Source organism: Gallinula chloropus, assembly GCF_964237585.1.
Source record: "Gallinula chloropus genome assembly, chromosome: 5".
In the NCBI taxonomy this organism is placed as follows: Eukaryota; Metazoa; Chordata; class Aves; order Gruiformes; family Rallidae; genus Gallinula; species Gallinula chloropus.
In genome coordinates this window covers 71,370,520-71,391,773 of record NC_140090.1, presented here as the reverse complement: position 1 = coordinate 71,391,773, position 21,254 = coordinate 71,370,520, and the positions used below count along the sequence as shown (strand labels likewise).

Genomic DNA, 21,254 nt, shown 5'->3' with positions numbered 1-21,254 from the left:
CAACCCCGGCTGCGTGGACACCCCCGCCCTTCGCCCCCTGCCCCTCCCGCGCCGCGCCCGGCTCCGCGGGGCTCCGCGCTCCTACTGCGCCGCTGGCCGGGGCGGGGCTGCGCGGTGGCCGCCTGGGGGCTGCGGGCGCCCGCGGATCATGCTGGGGCGCTGCCCGCCGGGAGCCGCTGAGGGGGGGGCGCGGAGCGGCGCGGAGCTGGGCCGGGGCTGCAGCCGGCGGCGGCTGCTCTGCCTTGCTCGCCGCCGAGCCGCTTTATAGCCCCGGATCAGGCCGGGGCTGCCGCGTCAGCCCCACGTGGGGAGCTGCCCCCGGTGCGCGCACAAACACACACACACGCACACACACTCACAGAGACACGCGCCCCGCACACCCCCCGCCCGGCACTACGCTCTCCCCGCCTCCCCGCCCCTCCCCATCCCCCCTCCGCTCCGACTCGGACACATGCACCCCCGGCCCCTACACACCTCGCCCCACGCACACTCACCTCGCTCAGGGCTCACGCCCGCCCGCTCAGCGCATACGCACGCACACCGCTCGGCCCCTTCTGTATTTTGCAGCGCCGCTCGCACCCTGGCACTTCACAGCCCTTACGCACCCCCATCCTCTCGACCCCCCCCCCCCCCGGCCTCACGGTCTCGCCCAGCCCGGCTCCCCACCCAGCCCACGGCGGGAGCGGCTCCATCCCTCCCGGAGAGAGGAGAAGCCCCGCGGCGCAGACCCCGGCGGGTCGCACCCGGGGTGGTGGGGGGATGCGCACGGGGCAACTGAGGCAGCGGCGGCCGGGTGCGTGTTTGTGGGAGTGGGCTTGCGGGGCTGGGGAGGGGGATGCGACTACCGTGCAGGCGCTGGGCAGCCGCGTGGCTCCGGGCACCCACCGCGGTGCGGCTGGGACGCTACTCCTGCTGCTGCGGCCGCCGCCAGCCCGGGCCGCGCTGGGGTGGAAGCTGCTGCCCCGTCCCGCGTGTGGGCACCGACGGACCCCGCCGCGGCGGTTCGACTCCGCTCCGTGCGCTCGGTGAGCCGCCGTGCTCGCTGCGATCCCCGAGGGCAGGGGCTGCGCGGGTCTGGACTCTGGGCTCCCGTGTCGGCGGCTGGGAGGGGGTAAGGGGGACGGGGGCACGGCCGTGCCGCTGGCAACGGGGCGGAGAGGGGGCCGAGGAAGACCCCCGGGCAGGGCGCTGCCCGCTCCGAGTTGCAGCCGTGGCGGGCGGCGGCGGCGGCCCCGGGCAGCGCGGGGGGGCAGTGGCACCTGCTGGCCGCGGCGCCTCACTGCACCCACCGCCCGCCGCGCCGGGGCTCAGCCCCAGCCTTCGCCCCACCGCGAGGCGGGGCAGACCTCCGAGAGGGGTCGGGAGGAGCCTCGGCACCCCGATCCGCAGGCAGGGAGACTCTCCTGCCGAAGGCTCAGCGTGGAGGGCGGGTAGCCCTCACGAAGGGAAGAATGGGGCAGCCCCCACGAAGGGAAGGATGGGGCAGCCCCCACGAAGGGAAGGATGGGGCAGCCCCCTTGCTGCCAGCACGTAGGCCCTCCTGCCCTGCAGCCCCCACGAGAGCTCCCATCCCGCAGCCCCCGGCCCCGCGGACTGCCTCCTGGGGCCCCGTCGTTGCCTTTCCCCTGCTCCCCACTGGCTCTCCCAGCCCCACGGGCAAGAGAAGAAAGGGAAGCAGGCAGCAGGCGCAGGCAGGTGGCAAACCCCACACCCTGCCCCATGGGATGCCCTTGCCCAGGGGAGCATCCCCAGGTGCTCTCCCAGCAGCACAGAAGCTAGCATCATCCACCTGTGCTGCTGCAACAGCAACACGGGACTTTTCTAGCAGCAAGAGAGCAACAGTGACGTACCTGGTAGCCCGCCCGGCCCCCAAAGCTGTCAGCTCTCAGCATGTACAGATTACTCACCCGTACGGCACGCGGACTCCAGCCTTTATCCTCTCACTCATGGTCTCTTCTCCCTCATTTTCAGACGGCTCTAACGATGCTCACTTGGTGCTCCAGCTTCAGGCAGCTCGCAATTAATTGCCGTGATGAATGCTTGAACCAATGAATGTATTTCCTCTGCGAGATGGAGGAAGCCCTGTCATCTTTGTCCCTGCACCACACACCATGTTATAAGCCAGGCCCAGGAGCAATGACGCCCAGGAGAGAGGGAGCAGGAGTGGGAGAGACCGGGTCTGGGAGCCGGAGAGCACAGCCTCTGTGGCTGGCACAGGGCCAAATGCAGACAATGAGGAGCAATCCCACTGTTTGAGCACAGGAGTGCAGGACCCGCTGTGCCTGGGGAAAGTGCAATCTGCAGGGAGTCACTTAAAACCTGGAAATTGAACCCAAGATGACAGGGACACAGGCACCAAAGAGTAAACGTGACGTGTAACCACAAACAGTGGAGGGACTCACCGAAGTCAGCAGCAAGGCCTGGCGGGAGGTTAAGGAGGCACGACTTTGAGACCATCTTCTGCCTTCTGCTCATTGTGGGGGACCTGTGTGTTCTGCAGCAGGACACGCAGCTCTGCCCAGACGTGGGTCTTGCTGTCCCTCAGATGTGGGACCTGCAGGGGCAGATCACCCCTTGGCAGAGGCATCCTTGGTCACAGCTTGAACGGAGGTACCTGGAGAGAAGGACAGTGCAGGCCGTGCCCTGCCTGACATGGATAACCCCTTCTCTGACCAGTGTGGCCTCAGTTGTAACAGTGCACCAGCACTCAGGCCACAATGGGCTGTGCAAGATGTTTCACACCAGACCTAGGCTGGTGCCTTTCTGGAAACACCCTGCAGGCAGAGGGCAGGTGTAAATAACAAAGCACAACCAGCCACCTTGATCTTCTGTCTCCTTTTGTGACTTGACACCCTCAGTCCACCTGAAGCTAAACCCAGCCAACAACATTGCTCCAGAGTGACCATGTTGCAAAAGCAGAATCACTATCAGGGCTGTTTGCTGGCACAAAGAGCATGAGGGGGTCATGCAAGGCCAAAGGCCCTGAAAAACAGGGTTTGTTCCAGAAAAGACGCTGGACAGAGTGGTCTCTGCAAGCAGGGGACAGCTGGAGCTGTATTCATCTCAGAGGAGAAAACCTGTCTCATCAAAGGCACTTTCCCTGCACAGCTACCATCATGGGCAGGACATGTCTGTCTTGTTAACACCAGAAGTGCTCAGTGCCTTCTGCAAAGTGACTCAGTAACACCAAGACTCCCCTTTATTTTCTCAGTGGGTCAACTCATGGATCTGCCCAATTCTTGAGATGAAAGGTGGTCAGAAACTGCCAGGGCTAGCAAGGACTCCTCAGATCTCACATAACCTGTGGCAGACCACGTCCTGCAGGATGGCTGTCTTCACGAGTCTGCAACATGCTCGATGATAATTTGTAATATCCATAAAGCCTCAACTCCCAGAGTCCTGGGATCAGGCAAGAAACTTGAATTTACAGCCCCTGGAAGACAGTAAAGAAAAGCTTAGGGGTAAAAAAAAACCAGCTAGTAAACAACATTTTTCTATCAATCCCCTGGCATTTTCATTGAGATGCTCAGGTTTTGAATAGGTGGTGCTGACGGCATTGGTAGAAGTTATAAAGACTCTGCAGCTCGAACTCAGTCAACAAGGCGAGACAGCCAGAAAACAGCCTGATCTCTGGTGGCATCGCGCTCCGAAGAGCCGCAGGAGCCTGTGTTTTCCCTGGGAAAGCAGCCTGGTTTCTCAGCAGAGCCCTGCAAAGAGCTGGGCTCGCCAGGCGAGTGGGGACAGCCTGGGCACGCACTAATGAGCGAGGCTGAAGGCTATCGATCCTCCTCTGACAGCTCCCCCGCCACCAGCCGCCGTCCCGGGCGGGCGGCAGTGCCCTTTCCGAGGCACGGCAGCAAAGTTCGTGTTCAGTGATTGTGCCTTGAGCATGTCCCTTGCAAACAAGCTGACCTTTACTGCTGGTTTCAGGTCATTAATTAGGCATATCGCTTCCATGTTTATACATCTCTTCCGCCTGCTGGCTCCGGCATCGCTTCCAGCAGCGCAGGGGGAGTGGAGACCCACCCTCCCCTACTGCTTCTTGGGGAGAGGGAGCTGAGAAATGTTCGTGGGGTCTCAGGGCTGCTCACAGCACGGAGCGCATCACATACAGGGAAATAATCTCTGGAAAGAATGGCTACGGTAATAAGGCTGCAAAATGTGTGTTTTGAACAAGCAGCCCCAGGAATTGTTTATTTCCACAAGAACAGCGAGATGCTGGCAGGGGAAAAAAAAATAACAAGAGCTGCTGAAGGACCCAGACTTGCTTCTTGGACAATCTGCTTCAGGGTTACGGAAGGTGGACAAACCTGAAGCTTGTTCAGGGTACAAGAGGGGGGGACTGATTGAAAGGGGCAACAACTAGAACAAGGCACAGAAATTGCTTCTCAGCAGAAGCTTTTGAGAGCAGGTCTGCGCCAACTTGACACAAGCCATCAAAGAGGGAGCCTTGGGTTGGAGCAGCGGTGCTCAGTGACCAGAGGTAAACAGCAGTCACAGTTTGCTTTGTGTTAGGAGACCTGTGGCTTGCTTGTTTGCACTGATCTCAGTATTTGCATATCCATGGCAGGAAGCCCTTGGTGAAGCTGTGCATTTTGATGGTGCTACTGGAGATATTTGAATAAATCAAAGCAGGGTGTCTTTCAGGGAAGATTTGCTTTAGTAACAGGGCTCCCTTGGGCGTAACACACTGAAATCCTGTGGCTTGTGACACCCTGTGGACTTCACGGCAGCTTCGAGTGGGCCCGTTTTCCTCCAGCTTAGGGCGAGCTGGTGGAGGTACACCCAAGTGACACAAAAAAAAAAAGCTTTACCTCTCTACTGTGTTAACCCTGGAAGGAAATGAGCACCACAGGAGCAATCAGGGGAAAAGGCTGAGACCTTTTGCAGGCAGGCCTGGCGTCACTGGGTGTGTGATGGTGCCACTGCAAAGTAATATAAAGTTATACAGCAAGCACACCACCCATTTCCAAGGGGTGTGTTCAAATGCTGTGATTCATTTTTAAAATAAAAGGGAAATAAGAATTTTAAATAATAATAATCAGGAGCATCTGGCCACCCCTCCAGCTGCTATGGGACCCCAGACACTTTTCCCCCTGCATACACATTCAAACCCACAGCCCTTCCTTTCCCCATCCACTGCTGAACGTGCGAGTTTGGGGGTTGCTCTTTCCATACATCTCACAGCAATGGCTCCTGCAGAGCCATGTTTTTCAACAGAGTTTGTCTGGACTCAGCTGCTGGATGTACTTTTCCGAGATATTTGAATAAACCAGTAGGAAACAGATAGCTGGTACAGTGGTCTGTGCTAGCACCTAATCCCCTCGCGAGCAGGGATGCTGCTGCGGTATCAGATGTTCAGAGGGGAAGGAAAGGAGGCACGCTGAATATTACCTACAGCAGCGATTCTTCACTACTCCCAGCTGCAGAGAGCTGGCTCAAACCAACACAAGATGGATCCTACGTGCCCACCTGCTCCTCGGGTCATTTGGGGCTTTTTTTGCAAACAGCTTGGGAGTTGTGCTTGCGTTTCCTCAGCAGCTGCCATCCAGGTTGCCTACCCTGTTTGGCAGGATTTTAACTGCCGGGTTTGATTGCACAGCCCTAAACCAACAGCCAAGAGAAACATTTCCGTGCTAGGGAGTATGATGGCGTGGCAGAGCCGGAGGTGAGGCTGAGACACTGGGAGCTGCGCTCAGGCGAGCTGCTGGTTTATTCGTTCATTATTTTCGCTCCTTTGCTTCTGTCTGGTGTCATGGTGGCCTCTGGAACATTAAAGGCTCGTTTCAGCTCTGCAGGAGGAGTGATGCACACCAAGAAGCCTCCCTGGCTGCCAGCATGTCGCTGGCCTTCTATCTCTCAGGCACTTCATGCCTAGGGGAGAGAGAAATGCACATCTTCCCTCTGTAACATACACAAGTACACACATACACACACACACACACGTGTTCCTCTGTGCCAACCGCAGATGAGTGTCTTTACATAGTCCACTTTTCTTTATCCAGTTCACTACCTGGGAATCCTCCCTGCTCGCTGCATCCTGCAACGTGGCCAGAACTAAACACGTGGGGGGCCATCCCTCAGCACTGGGGAGCAGCTCCATCCCCCTTCCCAGGCTTCCCATTCTGCCAGCTCACAAGACAGATCTCACTGAAATTAGCCAATAATGGCAGAAACACAATAAAAACTAAGCCAAACCAAACGTGGACCATTGCTAATATATTACAGGGCCATTCCATACCGCACACTCAGGGGACTGACTCACTGCCTCCCACAAAAACCTTTACCAGACTAGGATGGGCTTTTCCATATGTATGGGACCATATAACCAAAACACAGCAAAACCACAGCCAAGTCCTCCCAGCCCTGCCCAAGGGACGGCAAGACCCCTCCTTGGGCAGTGCTCCCTCCCAGAGGTCACCCACACACAGCCCTGCTCCAGTGGGCACCCCCTGACCCACTGCAGTACAAAGGCAGACAGATCCCCTCCACAGCAACCCAGCAAGCCATAACTGAGCCAGGAGCATCCCTGGGGCCCATCAGCACTCCACCAGCAGCCGGTCCCACCAGTCACACAGGGAACGGTACAGAAATGACCAGAGGGCTTTTCTAACCAGCTTTGCAGAGGAGGAGCAGGTAGTCCTGGGCATGTGGAGAGACATCCAGGCTAGCATTCAGAAAGGACAGAGGTTGGGCACCACCAGCTTTCCTTGTACCCTTCCCTTAATGAAATCAATCAAGTTTCTGCAGCTCAGTGAGTTACCTGTCGTCAGTGGAGCTGGCCTACGTTTAAGGCAAAATTGAGGCTGCCTCACTTGAAAGCATTTAATTTCCCAGCTGGGAGAGGTTAACATTCAATTACTCAGCTGAGAAGTAACTCACTCATTCAAGTTTCACTCCCCAGGGCCTAAAAGTGTGTGTCAGCCCTCTCCCCCAGCCCATTCTTTACTGTCTCCATCTAAGACTGACACAGTGACACTACCTCAGGGTCGGGGGCCGCAGTATTCATTCAATCCCTCTTACGAAGGCAGAAGCACCCCAGCTGAGCTGTAACTCTCCAGTTTGCTGCACATCCCCAGGAAGCTCCTTTGGCATGGCCAGAATCAAGTTTCCAGCAAACCAAATGGGGTCTGAAAAGAGAGAGTACAACAGAGAGCAGCCGAGCAGGGGATGAAGGTTGCAGCTCCCAACCGGCAAGGTGTGGGCTTCACAGCAGGTTCACATCATCGTGAGAAAGGGGGATTGCATCATACATCCCCTTCAAAAAACAGGTCACAATAAGCTGTGACAGCAGGAGACACCTTTCCATGCACGCTTGCATCAACCAGGCTTGCTGCCTGCGTTTAGCCCTGTTTGTGCCTGAATGAATCCAGGGTGGCAGCACTAGAGTTAAAAAGATCAAAGAGCCAGGGTGGTAGCAGCAGTTCTCCACGGCTGAGTTGTATAAAAGGTCCAGGGGATAATTGCCTGAAATTGCCGGGTTCCCAGAAAGCAGAGCACGTCAGCGTGGTTTCCCAGGAAGGGAGGCCGCCCGGGAACGCAGCAAGACTTTCTGTTTTTCCCTTATTATGTATCTCACCATCTAGTGGTAAAAGCAAATAATGCTGAGCAGCCATCCGGGAGCTGCAGCTGGCTCTAGGAGGAGACCTCTCCTTGCACCAGCTTCTCCCAGTTACCCCCCACAGCTGCCTGGGCTGGGGACACAGAGGAGGACACAAGAGCATCCGGCACTTCTCCTAGTCCCAAATCATGACCAAGGCTCCTCTGCACAGGCTGACTCCCATGCCAGGACCTTCTGCCCAACCCCTGCCCCCTTGTGTCTGCTATCCCCCCAACCCAGCTGTGATCCACAGGCTGCTGCACCTTCACTCCCCAGGCAGGGGTACCCACCTCCCACCCTCCAGGGTCCGCTCAAACCAGCTGCCTGGGCCTGGGGAAGCACCAACCCCAGCTCCTAAGGGGACAGTGAGTGAAGACAGCTGCAGAGGAGCAGCACAGCGCAGGGCACACTCAGGTCTCCCAGTGATCAAACCCAGCTCTGCTAAAAGCACAGGCTGAGCAAAGCCCCAGGAAAAGATGAGTGAGCCAAGTCCTTCCAACTGGAGGCTGTTCCTTCCCTGGACTCAGCTGAGCCATTTGCCAGGTCTGCAGTGAGTGGAGATCTGTGTTGGGAATGGACAAAAATACCCTCAAGATAAAAACATCACTGTGGGCTCAGCCCAGAGTTACAGGTACCTTGTGGTGCTGGGGAGAGCTTGCCCACACCAGCTCTCTGGAGGTGCTTTCTCCCCGTGCTGCCCTTTCACCATCCAGCCATGCAGAAGGGGACATTTCCACTAAGGCCTGACCCCCTTCCCACACCCCAGCCACAATCTGCCCATTTAGGCAGGGCAGAAAGATTTGCATGTGGATCTGCTCCGTGGGAGGAAAGGAGTGGAGACCTGCCTGGGCAGAGGGGCCTCCCAGAGAGGAGAGCTGGCAAAGTGGGTACAGCCTCACAGCAGGGCCAAGGGCTGCCCTGCAATTGAACTCTGGCTGGCAGATGGTCCGACACCTTCCCGGCCTGCCTGATGATAGCCAGGCGAGCGCAGAGCTGACAGAAGCGTCCGTCATCCGGTGGGCACGGGAGGCAGGGTTCTTCTCTCCAGGGTTTCCATCCTCACTGTGGTTTGCAGATCCTGCGTGCAACGTGCCGCAGAGGGAAATCCATCATCCTTGCTGTGCTCATTCCCTTGTTGCCTACAATGCAATTATCCCTATGCAGATTGCAAGGTACAGGGTTGGGTTGTTTTTTTTTTTTTCCCTGAGAGGCTCAAATTAAGTTTAAACACCAGCTTTTGATTTATTTGCTTATTCAGCACCATCAGTTGCTTTTCAGCAACGCAAAACAACTCTCTCCCCAGGAAACATTTATCCTATCTGGGAATACTTTAGTGAGGGCGGTAACGCGTAATCAGGACAAAGCACTTAAAAAAAGGCAGGCTGACATACTAGAAGCTGGGAGAAGAGGTATAATAAGGTATAATATGTCTCCACTCGTGCTTTTTTAACTCAGTGCTTTTGCCTTTACCCTGGAAACATCATAGGTAGCAAGGGAAATTCCTGCCATATAAAATTCAAGGGCAAAATAAGCCCACGTCTTGCCCTGAAATGTCACAGAGAACTAAAGACATACCAACCAGCATTAATCTACGCTCTCTCTTCCTTCTTTTTTTTCCCTGAGAAGCGGTTTCCAACCCCACACAGCAACGCCAGCTGATTCTTCCACTGCAGTTTTGTCTTTGTGGTTGGATGAAGGATACCGCGGGGCATTGCTGTCACCAGCACAGGATGCCATCACCTTCCTCACAAGGCTTGATGTCTTTAGCATCCTCTGCCACTCCGAAAGCAACTGAGGGGAGGGAAAGGAGAAACCTCTGCTGCTTCGCGTACAGTTCCGCTCTTCAGCCTGTCAGCGCCAGTTAAATGCAAGGGCAGGAGGACTGACTGGGAAAGCAAGCTGGGAAACCCTGGAGCTCCCCTGCAGACCTGCAGCGCTGAGCCCACCCTGAACTCTTCTTTCCACTTGTGAGGGCCAAGCCGTTGGCTGGATCACAACCACAAAGCAGCAGGAATTGCCACAGAGGATCCAAGTGCTACTGGAGGTGTGGCCCCAGTGCGATCAGACACACCGAGAGGAAAACAGCACAACCGAAATCTCAAGACTCAACTGTTCCCTTTCAGTTCAGCTAGGCTAAAAATACCCCCCAAATTCTCAGAAAGGCAGCTCATTGCAGGTTTCAGCTGCCTTTGATCAACGGCCCGTCAAAATTGTTTTGTGGAGCAGACCCTCCTTGCCACCCAGCACTCAGGGTGTATGGGATCAACCACCAGCCAGGAAACAGGTTCAGGTGCTACCAAGGAGGGTTCCCAGTGTCTCCAATCACCTCACCAGGCTGGCAAAGTCCTTTGGAGTTGAAGTAACTGAAGGTCACCATTGATTCCTCACTACAATCCAACGTCAGTTTTCCTTAAGCAGGACTAGAGACAGGAGTGGTAAAAAGCTATTGTAGCCATTTTAACAAGTATCTTAAGAAAATCTAAATGTTTTTAATGTTTCTGGGGAATTAAATGTCTGCACAGAGTAGGAATGTATTTTTCTCATTAATATTTCACTAACAACTTAATTGTGGGAGCATATGGGTTTTCCTAAAGCAAAAATGCTGAGTATTATTAAGCATTACACACCAGAACTGTGTATGGCACCCTGTGCCACTTCAAAAACCAAGACATTCATCCTTATTCCTAAATGGCCCACAGACTCGTGACATAATCAAAATTTATTCCTATGTGAGTCTTGATACATAACCCCAGCCAAATCGCTTGTCTGGTGAGTACTCAGACATCAAAACCCTTCACAGGGACTCAGACACCACATAAACCCCTGGTTGCTCTCTACAAACCAGGTGTCTGAGGAGCCAACAGAGAAGCTGCAGAGCAACATACAACTGTGTCACATGCAGCTAATCCATCTTCTATATTTCTCTCTCCCAGCCATCTTTTCCCAAATCCTGTTTTTCTCCTGGTGTCTCTATTCTGCAGCAGAACTAGAGAAACGGGGCTCACAACTGACACAAAGCAAGTTCAGAAGAGGAACTGGGCACACCTACAGGTATACGGACCAGACGCTGCTGGTCCCACATTGTCTCTTTGCTCTCCCTGCCCTTCTCCACTTACTTCAGCTCAGCCCAGCGTGGGAAACACCAGGGTGAGATAAATGGCTGTTTGCAAAGAGAGACAAATCTCAAGTAGGAGATGGGAGGTGAGAGTGCAAGTAGAGAGAACAAGATCAGACACCGCAAGAGCTCCCAGCAAAATCCCCAGGCGCTGCTGGAAAAGCCCCTCCTCCCATGGAGGATTCTGCTACTTCCAAATATGGTTCTGTTTTAACGTGACATCAACCCCTCCCCAAAATTTCAAAAGCTTCTTCTCAAGAAATAGTGGCCTGGCTCCAGGACCATCCATCTGGTGGAGCCACAGACCCAAGAATCTTGGCCGCGCTCTCCCGCCTGGCAGGCTGTCCCTGGAGCTGTGGCTGGCTGGGGGCTGTCAACAGCACCAACCAGGAGAAGCTGGGGACCCGCTTACCACTTCGCTCAACGTGCTTTTAGGGAATATTCTCCAGTGCCTTACAGCCCTTCCTGGCAAACCTCCAGCTCCCTGGTGCTGCTGGGAATCTCTCCTGGTCCGCCACACCAGAACCTGTCACGGGCAGCTTCCTGGGAGGCTGGAAGTGCCCAGCAGACCTGAAAAGAAGCATTTTACCTGGAAAAGATTAAGAAGGCTGAAACCAGAGCTGCCTGGCTGACCAGCAGCTCCTTGCACAGCTGAATCTGCTGCCCTGGGCTATGCCGACAAGGACAGATCCTTTCAGGCTTCTCAGATGTAACTTCCCACCCAGTTAACATACTTGGCAAGGACAGAAAAAAGCTGAAGGGCATCCAAAAATCTTGGGCCATACAGAAGGACGAACTTTACTGTGTTATTCTTGCCATGGCTGATTTCAAACAGCATTTTAAGTCTTTCAAGGAAAAATGTATTTCCATTAAAGCTGTCCACGTAAGGTTTGGAAATGACTTCAGGCAGCACAGCTCTAATACTGCAGGCCAAAAAGCAAACCAGCTACTAGGCCAAGTGAAGCAGCTACCAAACTACAGCAAATTAGGGATTCATTAGGAGTCGTAACAAAGAAATACTTCACCAATAGAAAGGAAGAAAGAAGGGGTTGTGGGAAGAGCTTTTAAAAGGGAACACTTGTGTGCAATTTTGCAGATAGCATCTCGCTCAGAGGCAGTGGTGCAGATTGATCTCTAAAGACTCTTAAAAGGTTTTGCAGTGGAAAAAAAATAGTTGCAAGGCATACAGTCAGATCATTAACTGCACAGCCCAGGCTGCCAGCTGCTCACTCAAATACTCCAGATGGCTCCTCCTCTAAAACAGCATCATTTGATCTCGGTAATCGAATTAGCTCCCACTCCTACAATCCTAAGTGAGGCAAGGCTTGTAGGAAGAGATGATGTATTTTATTTGACCGAGATGGCTTGTGAAAAACAAAGCAAATTAGCTTTCAAGGCCCTCAGCCTCTTCTAATTGTATCACAGCTAACTGTCCCCAGCCCTTTAACACCTTTCTTCTGCCATTGCCCACCACGCACAGTTGAAGCGCTGGCTATACTCCGTAAAGCTGCCCAGGGCCCAGATTTTATACAGCATTTGCACACTAAACGCTCCAGTGTACAAGAAGGACCTAAACTGACAGCTTTCCACCAGTGGAAAGGAGGACCTGTGGCTGGAGAGCAGCATTGGGATACACTATATCCTAAAGGACTTGTCATGGATTAATTACACAAGTGTGTAATCTGTCTCACCAGTCACCCAAGACATTTTTGAGCCTTTATAACGCAGCCTCCAGGACACAGGGTGCCAGAAACAAGAAGTTTTCTTCACTTCTCAATTAGAGCCAACATGTGCTGTTGTTCTGAGGGTGGGCTCATCCGTGGATGCTCACTTCAGTGATTTGAGCAGCAAGTGGTCATTACCAGCAAGACCCCCCCAGCCCCAGGGGCTGCCGAGCTCTGACAGATTATCAGTAGGATGCTGCTTTTGCTTTCTTTCCTTTCCTGTCCCCCTCCACCCCCCAGCTGTGGAAATTTCTTACACAGCTTTCTGCAAAGGCCTCAAGGTCTTCAACTTCTCTTCCAAAGAAACACCACCACTAGAAATTTCCCAATGTTTTCAGAACGTGTTGGGCATTGACAGTTCAAAAGACCAGCTGAAATACTCAAAGGTCACAGCTTCCAAAACTATGCACTCTCAACAGCACAGAGCCCTGGCATTGTTTAAATCAGCATACTTAGGTAAAATTTCATATTAATCTTGTTTCTTACACCTAGTTGTAAGAGATGACGAAAGACAATTACAGCTAATCAGAGGAAACGATTCATTACCGAGGTGGGTGCCTTGCATCTGAAGCCTTAACCCCAGTCTGATCACTGCTTAGTGGGATTATTCCCCACTGGAGTTCAGTGCTAAACTTCATCACCCACTCAACTTCAATTTTTGTAACAGAGCTGTACTTTTGTTTTACATGCTAGAAATACACAAAAAATGAAATAGCTATCTAAAGGCCATGAATTAGGAAAAATAAATCAGAGCTGGGACTAGAGAGCTTTGGAGAAAGGCAACAAGGAATATCACAGAATGGAAGAGGGTTTGTTTGAACAGAAGCTAAAAACAGTAGACGTGTATGACTTGGAGAAAAATCACCAGCTTTTATGGAAAAAAAAACCCCAACTCTCAACAGTAGTAAGCAGCAGAGGAACAGGAAAACGACTGTTCATAAATTTCTCAGAATATAAGAACTAGGAGTCACCAAATGAAATAAGGTGGTGTGGTTTGAAACCAACAAAAGGAAGTACTTTTTCACCCAGCACATAATTCTATTGCAGAATTGTAAGACACAGGATGTTGCAGAGGCCAGATAGACAAATAGATTTAAAATAAAAATAAAAAACAAAAAAAAGAACAAAGCACTTTCTTTTGTGAATTTGACTGTTCTGTCAAGGGCTACTACATGCAGTGATGCAGATGCTGCTCCTCCTTGGCAAGCCCCTCAAGCGCTGGCTGGCGAGGGCTGGAGCAGTGTGTCCCTGTTATGTTCCCTACACACCTGTGGCTCAGCCCTGTCACAGCGGGGAGGGACGGGCGGTCCTGCATCACCCTCGTGATGAGGCTGGCCAACTCCCTGGCTCTCACCTCCCATCTCTCCTACTTACAGTGACAGGGATCGACTCACAGACAGACCTTTAGGCACACCCATCAGACCCTCTGCTGACTTTAATCACAGCAGTCTGGCGTCAGGACAGAAGTGCTCATATGATTATTACGGGAATGACTCCTGTGCACTATGGAAACCTGTTGTGGTTTCCAAAGCCATCAGCCACAGCGAGTACACCAGCATGTACACTCCTCGTCGTCACCCTACCCAAGCGGCCGAGGCCTCGCTATTCTGATTTCAAAGGGCAGCAGCATTTTTGGTTTGCAGGACACCACAGAAGCACAACCTTCTTGGAACAGCAGCTATCACAATGAGCTGTACCGAGGTGCAAGACCTCAGTTCAGAGCTACGTCACTGCCTGGCAATGTTGCCTTTCAATTAACCTGGGCATTTAAATCTTTTAATAGGCAACAGAATCGTACAGCTACTTTAATTCTGCTGTTGTTGAAATGCATTTTACACCAAAATCCAAGACTTATTTGCCCTTTCAGAGAGAAAGGGTTGGTGTTATTTCACTATATGCCCTACCGTACTATAACAAAGTGGCAGCAAAAGATTTTACCAACATTCGCTTTATCAAAGGTGTCCAATCTACATGACTAAGTAAAGCAGCTACTGTCATGCAACTTTCGAAGTTTCCTGTAAGTGATATACATAAAAACCTGTATTTTACTTAGAAAAAAAAATAACCTTTTAAAAAGTGACGGGTATAGAAAGAGAAAGCAATTCTTGACAATTTGGGACACTGCAAAAGTAAAACTCACACCCACATGAGACTAGAAGTACTAGAAAAGTTGCAAAAGACTCAGTGGCATCTTATTTACAAATATACTATTTATAATGAATGCATTGATACAGAATGACTCTTATAAAAAAGCAAGGCAATCTTTTATATAGACATAACAATCAACATTACAATAATTCAGATTAAAAGTACAATTTTGTAGACTGTTTACACTCTTGTTTAGCTTTTAACCACAAAATTAAGTGTGGTCTGGTATTTTTCCACAGCAAAAGTCCTGTGCAGTCCTGGTTAAGACCTAAACATCAGAATAATAAACATAATTTTCTGATCTTTGCTAACATAAAATCCAAAAACCGTTTGTAGATACTATCATGTTTGTATTTGTCCTTACTGTGCCTTGAAGTCTGTGTTGTGCAAATTACTGCCAACTGCACATTTCTGATTTCTAATTAGAAGTTATTCTGGCATGCCGATTTGACACAACCCAGGTGTGATACTGACTACATGAAAACTGTGAGTTGCATCCAGATATGAAGACTTCCCTGATATGGGTTTGTCCTGATTCAGAAATTTAACTTATTTTTGGGGTTTAAAAAAGAAAGGAGGGGGGGGGAGGTGGAGAAGAAAATAAAAGCATAACCTCTCAACAAAAGAAAATCAACCAACCACCTTTTCTAATTGTTAAATAATAAGTATTTAAAGGTATTTTTCAAACTCCCAGGATAAAAGATGATACTTGAATTCCAGGTGACACAACGGCTTTAAGCGCTACCCAGCTAGACAGTTTGAATACTAATTTACTAATCATGTACATGAGCAAACACGACCTTCAAAGAGCCTGAACATGCACTTTCTCACACTTTAGCAAGAGATGGACAAAACTGCAGAGAAAAACCTTAAATCCAAGAGAGGCACTGAAGCAAATACTCTACGACTCAAGTCTCTTTCAGAAAAAGGGTGTATGAATTTCAAAGTTTTACAGTAGCATCTGGCAAACAGGAAAGTGCCAATTACACAACTGTGTGACCCACCTTTACACGCAGCATTTCCGCTGCATTTATAGTAGACAACTCTGACAACAAAGGTAAATATGGGACAGCCAGAGACAGAACACTAATGGGTTTATACTCAAGGAAATAAATCTTGCAAAGAATTACCAAACAACTTTGCTTAGTAAATTTAAATGCAATTGTGACCAACATGAGTCACAGCGGCAATTATTCCTCCTTTTCATTATTTAACAAATCTCTAACCTGCTTTACACCTTACCAGGCTTCCATAATACCACAGAGTCTATAGTAATTTAGGTTGTTGAATCAAGGTGTGAGTCAGGACAGTGTCTTTGTGGAGCATGTGTATATGTACATATTCTTATGTACATAGGCACAAGACATACAAAACTGATTCTTTGACTACAGGCAAGCAATCGAGGTCTTGATTTTCACTCCAAAGTAAAGATTGTCAACACTTTTCAACAACCCTTCTAAATTATCCCCCCAGTACAGCAAGGGGAAAAAAAGATTTAATACAACTATCTGGGAATCACCTGTTTCTCCATCTCGTTTTCAAAGATGCCGTAAAGAATTAATTTCTCCACCTTGTCAGTGCTTTCACACATATGTAGATACACATAAATGTATATGTATGTATTTATACATACATTTGTTTGGGCAATGTTCTTTCCAGTCATACTTTAAGTGATCAGGCCAAACAAAATTCTCGAACGTGTACAGGCCAGCATGTGTGTCCAACTAAGGATTAAATACAAATTAGAAACTGCAATCCAGCATCCTTGGAAACACAGAAGTCTGTTATGTCAGGATGTAAGACCATTCTGAATGCTGAAACCAGTTGGATTTATATGCATCTGTGCATAGATTTGGACATAAATCCATGCATGTGCTTATATGCACTTATATGCATCTATTCCCAAATCATACTACACATTTAGTATTTAAACTTCTGGGTAATTTTAAGGAACTTTCCCAATTCCTCTGAGTTGCTTTCTCCTGTGCTAGAACTTCTCTCATGCTGCTTTTATTTAAATCTCTCCCAAGACACTGAAAAAATAAGCATGCACCTCAATGTATCAAATTCAACTCCTAGAACAGGGCTCAGGATTATCTGGCATTGCAACAACCATACTAGTACAAAGATAGTTTTGAAAAATATCCTGGTTTTAATATAGTAATGAATTAAAACATAGCTTTATTTATTCCTGTGAGTGTAATGAAAAGAATAGTTTGTTTTTAAGCGAGTGTAACAAGCACTATTTTGGTAGCTGACTTCTCCACAAGAATTTATGGGAAAGGGTGTCAGCTCCAAACATACAGTCATTAACCATGTACCTTAACAAGGTGAATAATCAACATATTTACAAACTAAAACAAAATCAATCCCATCAACTCTTATAAAAGTGGGATTGAGGAGCAGATGGGGAGTGAGACCAAGATGCTTGATAACACAAGGGGTCGCCACTTTTGTTTTAAGGAACCTTATTAATCAAACCAGTTTCCCCTAGTGACCTGAGGGCACAGAAATGGATTTAGCAGTATATTCCAAAGTTAGATTACAGTCTTGATACTAAGCATTTCAGCGTCTTCATATTTTAACAGCTTAATGCCAAGAAACATTAACTTCAGGCAGAACTGTAAGGAACTAGCCTTTCATAAACTAAAGTATAAACTGAAAAGCTACAGTAGATGTAAAACAAAAAAAGAAAATAAAAGGAGAGGGAGGGGGAACAGAGCGTGAGAGAAAGAACAGAACATTACTTAGTAAAATCCAGTGACATCTACAATAGTTTTACAGCATGTTTAAGCCCTCTAAGGTTTTATATCTCCACCTGCCTTCCATTCAAACTTGTTAATGAAAAGACGTATGAGAAAACAGAATGCAAACAGATCAAGGCAATGCATCTAAGTAAGCGTGCCTGAAAGGCAGAAATAGTATTTCCCAAACTTCTCCATGTGAAATAGACTGATTTGGTTTGGTTCAAAAGGTACAGTCCTGTACGTCCTACTACCCCAGCAGCAATTCCCATGAGGATAAACTGGACAGTTCTTGAGTTAACCATGGAACGCAACCACCTCCAGTTCCTACCTACCCTCCTGACAAAGGACAACTGGCCCTACAAGTGCAGCAATAGTGTAAATCTCCCTGAAGCATCTTCTTCTGCCTTCCAGACAACCGAGAAAGCCGGGATAAAACTGAACACCCGCTACTTACAGTGTTTCTCTTGAGCTACCAACTTCTATGCACAAAGGAAAAAGGTGCCTCTTTTTTAATCGATCGGTTTAATACTGAAACAGATAGGATGAAGTTAAAAAAAAAGAATAATCAAGATACTGAACTGAATATTTTGAAGCAAGTGCCCCAGCTGTGGGGAAAAGTGCATTTAGTTCAGCAGCAAAACAGCACAGTGTGAAGATATTGTGCTTGGACACAGAAGTTCCATAATGGAAGGAGGTACAAGGCAAGTCAAGATATAAAACCATAGTACATTGTTAACCAACCTTAAAACTTACATATATTGCAGTGTTTAAAAGTAAGACACATTCATTTATTGTACAAGGACTATAAGGAATCCTTAAAATTGCCTGTTGTAGTTTATGATTCAACATCGTAATAAAAATGTACATATATATTATTTCCTTGCCACTTCACTGTACTGCTGACCTCGTGGACCTGTTACTTCACAAAATGAAAACTGCTCTTCACTGAGTATCCTCAATGTTTTTACCAATCTGAAAAGTTTTACTTGTGCTAGAAAAGACCAACTGCAAAAGGCTCAGTTCAGATATGTTATGCCTGCAACTGATAATTCAGGGAAGCAAGACTTGGAATTCAAGCTTTTTTCTCTTTTTTTCTCCTTTTCTTTTGTTTTGACTGCATCCTTTTCACCTGCCAGTTGTTCTGATGAGTATGTTTTTAGTATACAAACCGGTTGATAAAAATTCATCAGCAGAGGCATATAAACTCTAGATATGATTGATTAAAACAGAGCAAATCAGAATAAAACAAAATCCAGTGATTTACTCTGACTGTAAACAATATAAAAACACCATTTGCTTCAAATCTCAAAATAAGTTAAAAGAAAATCCCAACCTCAGGACACATGACCCTTTCGGGTTTTGACACAAAAAAAAAAAGGGAGGAAAACAGAAGAGTTCATTATATAAAGGTTATACATTTCTCTTAAATGAAAGTAAATCTAAGCAAAACTATTTTTGTCCCTTAAATTTAAACTTTTGAGTTCATTGGCAATTGCTTTAAATGAACTGGCATTTCCAGATTATTCAGACAACTTCCATCGAATTCAGCAAAGAAAACTTAGACAAGCATTTTTACAGAATAAAAAAAAAATCTAAATGGCTATGATTCCTCTATTAGCAGAAACACATAATGCAGTCTTAAATTTGCCTTTTTATATTATTTATATATTTATATATATATATAATATAATATAAGCCACATATATTATATTATATATACATATACAGACAATTACAACATTAATGCAGTTTGTATTTTGTACAGTGTATTGGACAATCCGATTAGCATCAGACCATGGCACGATATGGTCCTTGCATTTTTAGGAACTGAATGATGAAGGAGGGTCCTCCTGCAACAATCTGAGGTGGAAGGTGGCTGAGCGGGCAGTTCTCAATACTCATTATTGACAGTTTGCTGCAAAGAGCCAGCTCAAAGGGAAGGCTGTGCAGATTGGGGTTGTCATTCAAATACAGTTCTTCCAGGTTCTCCAGTGTACCTGGTTAAAATAAAATAACACAAAGTAGTATTTTTAAATTCATGCAGTTTATAACTTTCAGACAGAAGCTCCAAGTCCATTTTAAGATTCTTTACTCTGTAGAATCTCGACTCGGTGACTCATCTGAACTATTTTCAAGCATCAGAACCTGAGCAAGAACTGATATGCTTTAGTTTCCATGTAAAAATACCCACTACTACATCTCTTTTTTGGTAACAACTAAGTTGAGAATACGTAGAATAACAGAACTGAGAGGGACTTCACCGTAACTGTTCGGGCAAGTGCTTTATGATTGCAGGCAACATTGAATAGCTATCTAGTTAGAAGGGCCTAGAAAATATTTATAGCATACAGTAGTATGTATTATCTCTATAAAAATAGCTATGCCATACCTTTTATTTAATTAGAACACATACATTAAGGACCTGAAGCTGTAACTGTAATGCGCCACAGGAAGAAAGGAGAAGAGATCTCTGCACAGCAGTGAATTTATTACACAGAACAAACCTTTGTGAAAAATGCCTCCTGAATTCAAATTTTACAACCTGACTCTACTATAGACACTGTAGACTAACAAGAAGATGGAAAACATATTAATTTCTCCTTTCTTAAGACTTCCATTCCTCCACAGCAATCAAATATCAAAATTAATCCGTATCTTTGAAATACAATCCAAATGTACACTCCTCCTCCTCAAAACATTCCCCATTTTCTAATCTTCTATACCATAAACTTCTCCTATAACCTAAAAGACTTTCATCTTTCACAAGAGAAAGCAGTATGCTAGGCCTCAAGGGATGGAAAACCAGCAGAAAAGGAAAGGTTAAGAAATAATGGGAAATAACTGATAACTTTAGATGAAGCAGTCACATCTGAAAATAGTTAATACAACATATCTGATCTATTAACCAACAGTATTTTAAGTTTACATACATTAATTCTACTGTTCATTTCCATAGCATCCAATCTCTCTCAACTAATTATGAAGTAAACCACAAAGTTCCAGACTTAGAGTGTTTTAAGCCCTTCTCACACTGAGACACATAGAAGACAAGCAGAAGCTGTAACAACTCTTCACTAAAGATGCTGGAAGAGACAGACCATGTCCCAGCCTTCTCTACCTGCACCTTGCTGTTTCTGAGCATGTTTTGCTTTGTGTGCCTTCTCCCATCATTTTTTCCTTCATAATGAGCTCTAACTTTAAGATTTTAACTTAAGTGGTCAGAATCATGTTCTGGAGATACTTGTGATCGACTGTAAAAGAAATTGGGGTTCTCTGTTTCAGATGCTCTGAATCTCATTTACTCTGAATGTCTCAGGTAGACAAAAAGATTCCTATTCCTCCCTTTTTTTTTCCTGTAGATTTCCGCCTCTTCACTTCCTTTTCTTATCAAGGTGAAAAATTATATGGTGGCTTACAAACCGAAGTGTGCGCAGAGGGACTATCAGCAGAAACACTTCAGCTGCCTATACGTTAAACAAGGTTTTGCCTACACCTTCTGACAGAGTCCTCTCTCCAAAAACAGTTTTATGAAGTCGAGTGACTGATCATGCACAACTTGCAGCAGGAAAAAAAGGAAAGAAAAGGAATATGGGTGGGAATAGAGGTGGCCAGCAGGGACAGGGAGGTGATTGTACCGCTCTACTCTGCCCTTGTGAGGCCCCATCTGGAGTACTGCGTCCAGGTCTGGGGCCCGCAATACAAGAAAGATGTGGAACTGTTGGAGAGGGTTCAGAGGAGGGCCATGAAGATAATCACAGGACTGGAGCACCTGCCCTACAAAGAAAGGCTGGGGGAGCTGGGCTTGTTCAGCCTGGAGAAAAGAAGGCTGCAGGGGGACCTCATTGCAGCCTTCCAGTACCTGAAGGGAACATACAAACAGGAGGGGAATCAACTTTTTAAAAGGGTAGACAATGGCAGGA

General features: G+C 47.9%; 1 protein-coding gene across 1 annotated transcript in view; it reads right to left on the bottom strand.

Moving 5' to 3' along the window:
- Window positions 1-19,035: 19,035 nt before the first annotated feature.
- Window positions 19,036-21,254, bottom strand: part of SHOC2 (SHOC2 leucine rich repeat scaffold protein) — a gene marked incomplete at its 5' end in the record, with an annotated part of 38,985 nt that continues 36,766 nt past the window's right edge. The window contains one exon of the mRNA XM_084264887.1: window positions 19,036-19,331. Coding sequence (XP_084121013.1) covers window positions 19,123-19,331 — 209 coding nt within the window. The 3' untranslated portion in view covers window positions 19,036-19,122. The remainder of the gene's footprint in view (window positions 19,332-21,254) is intronic.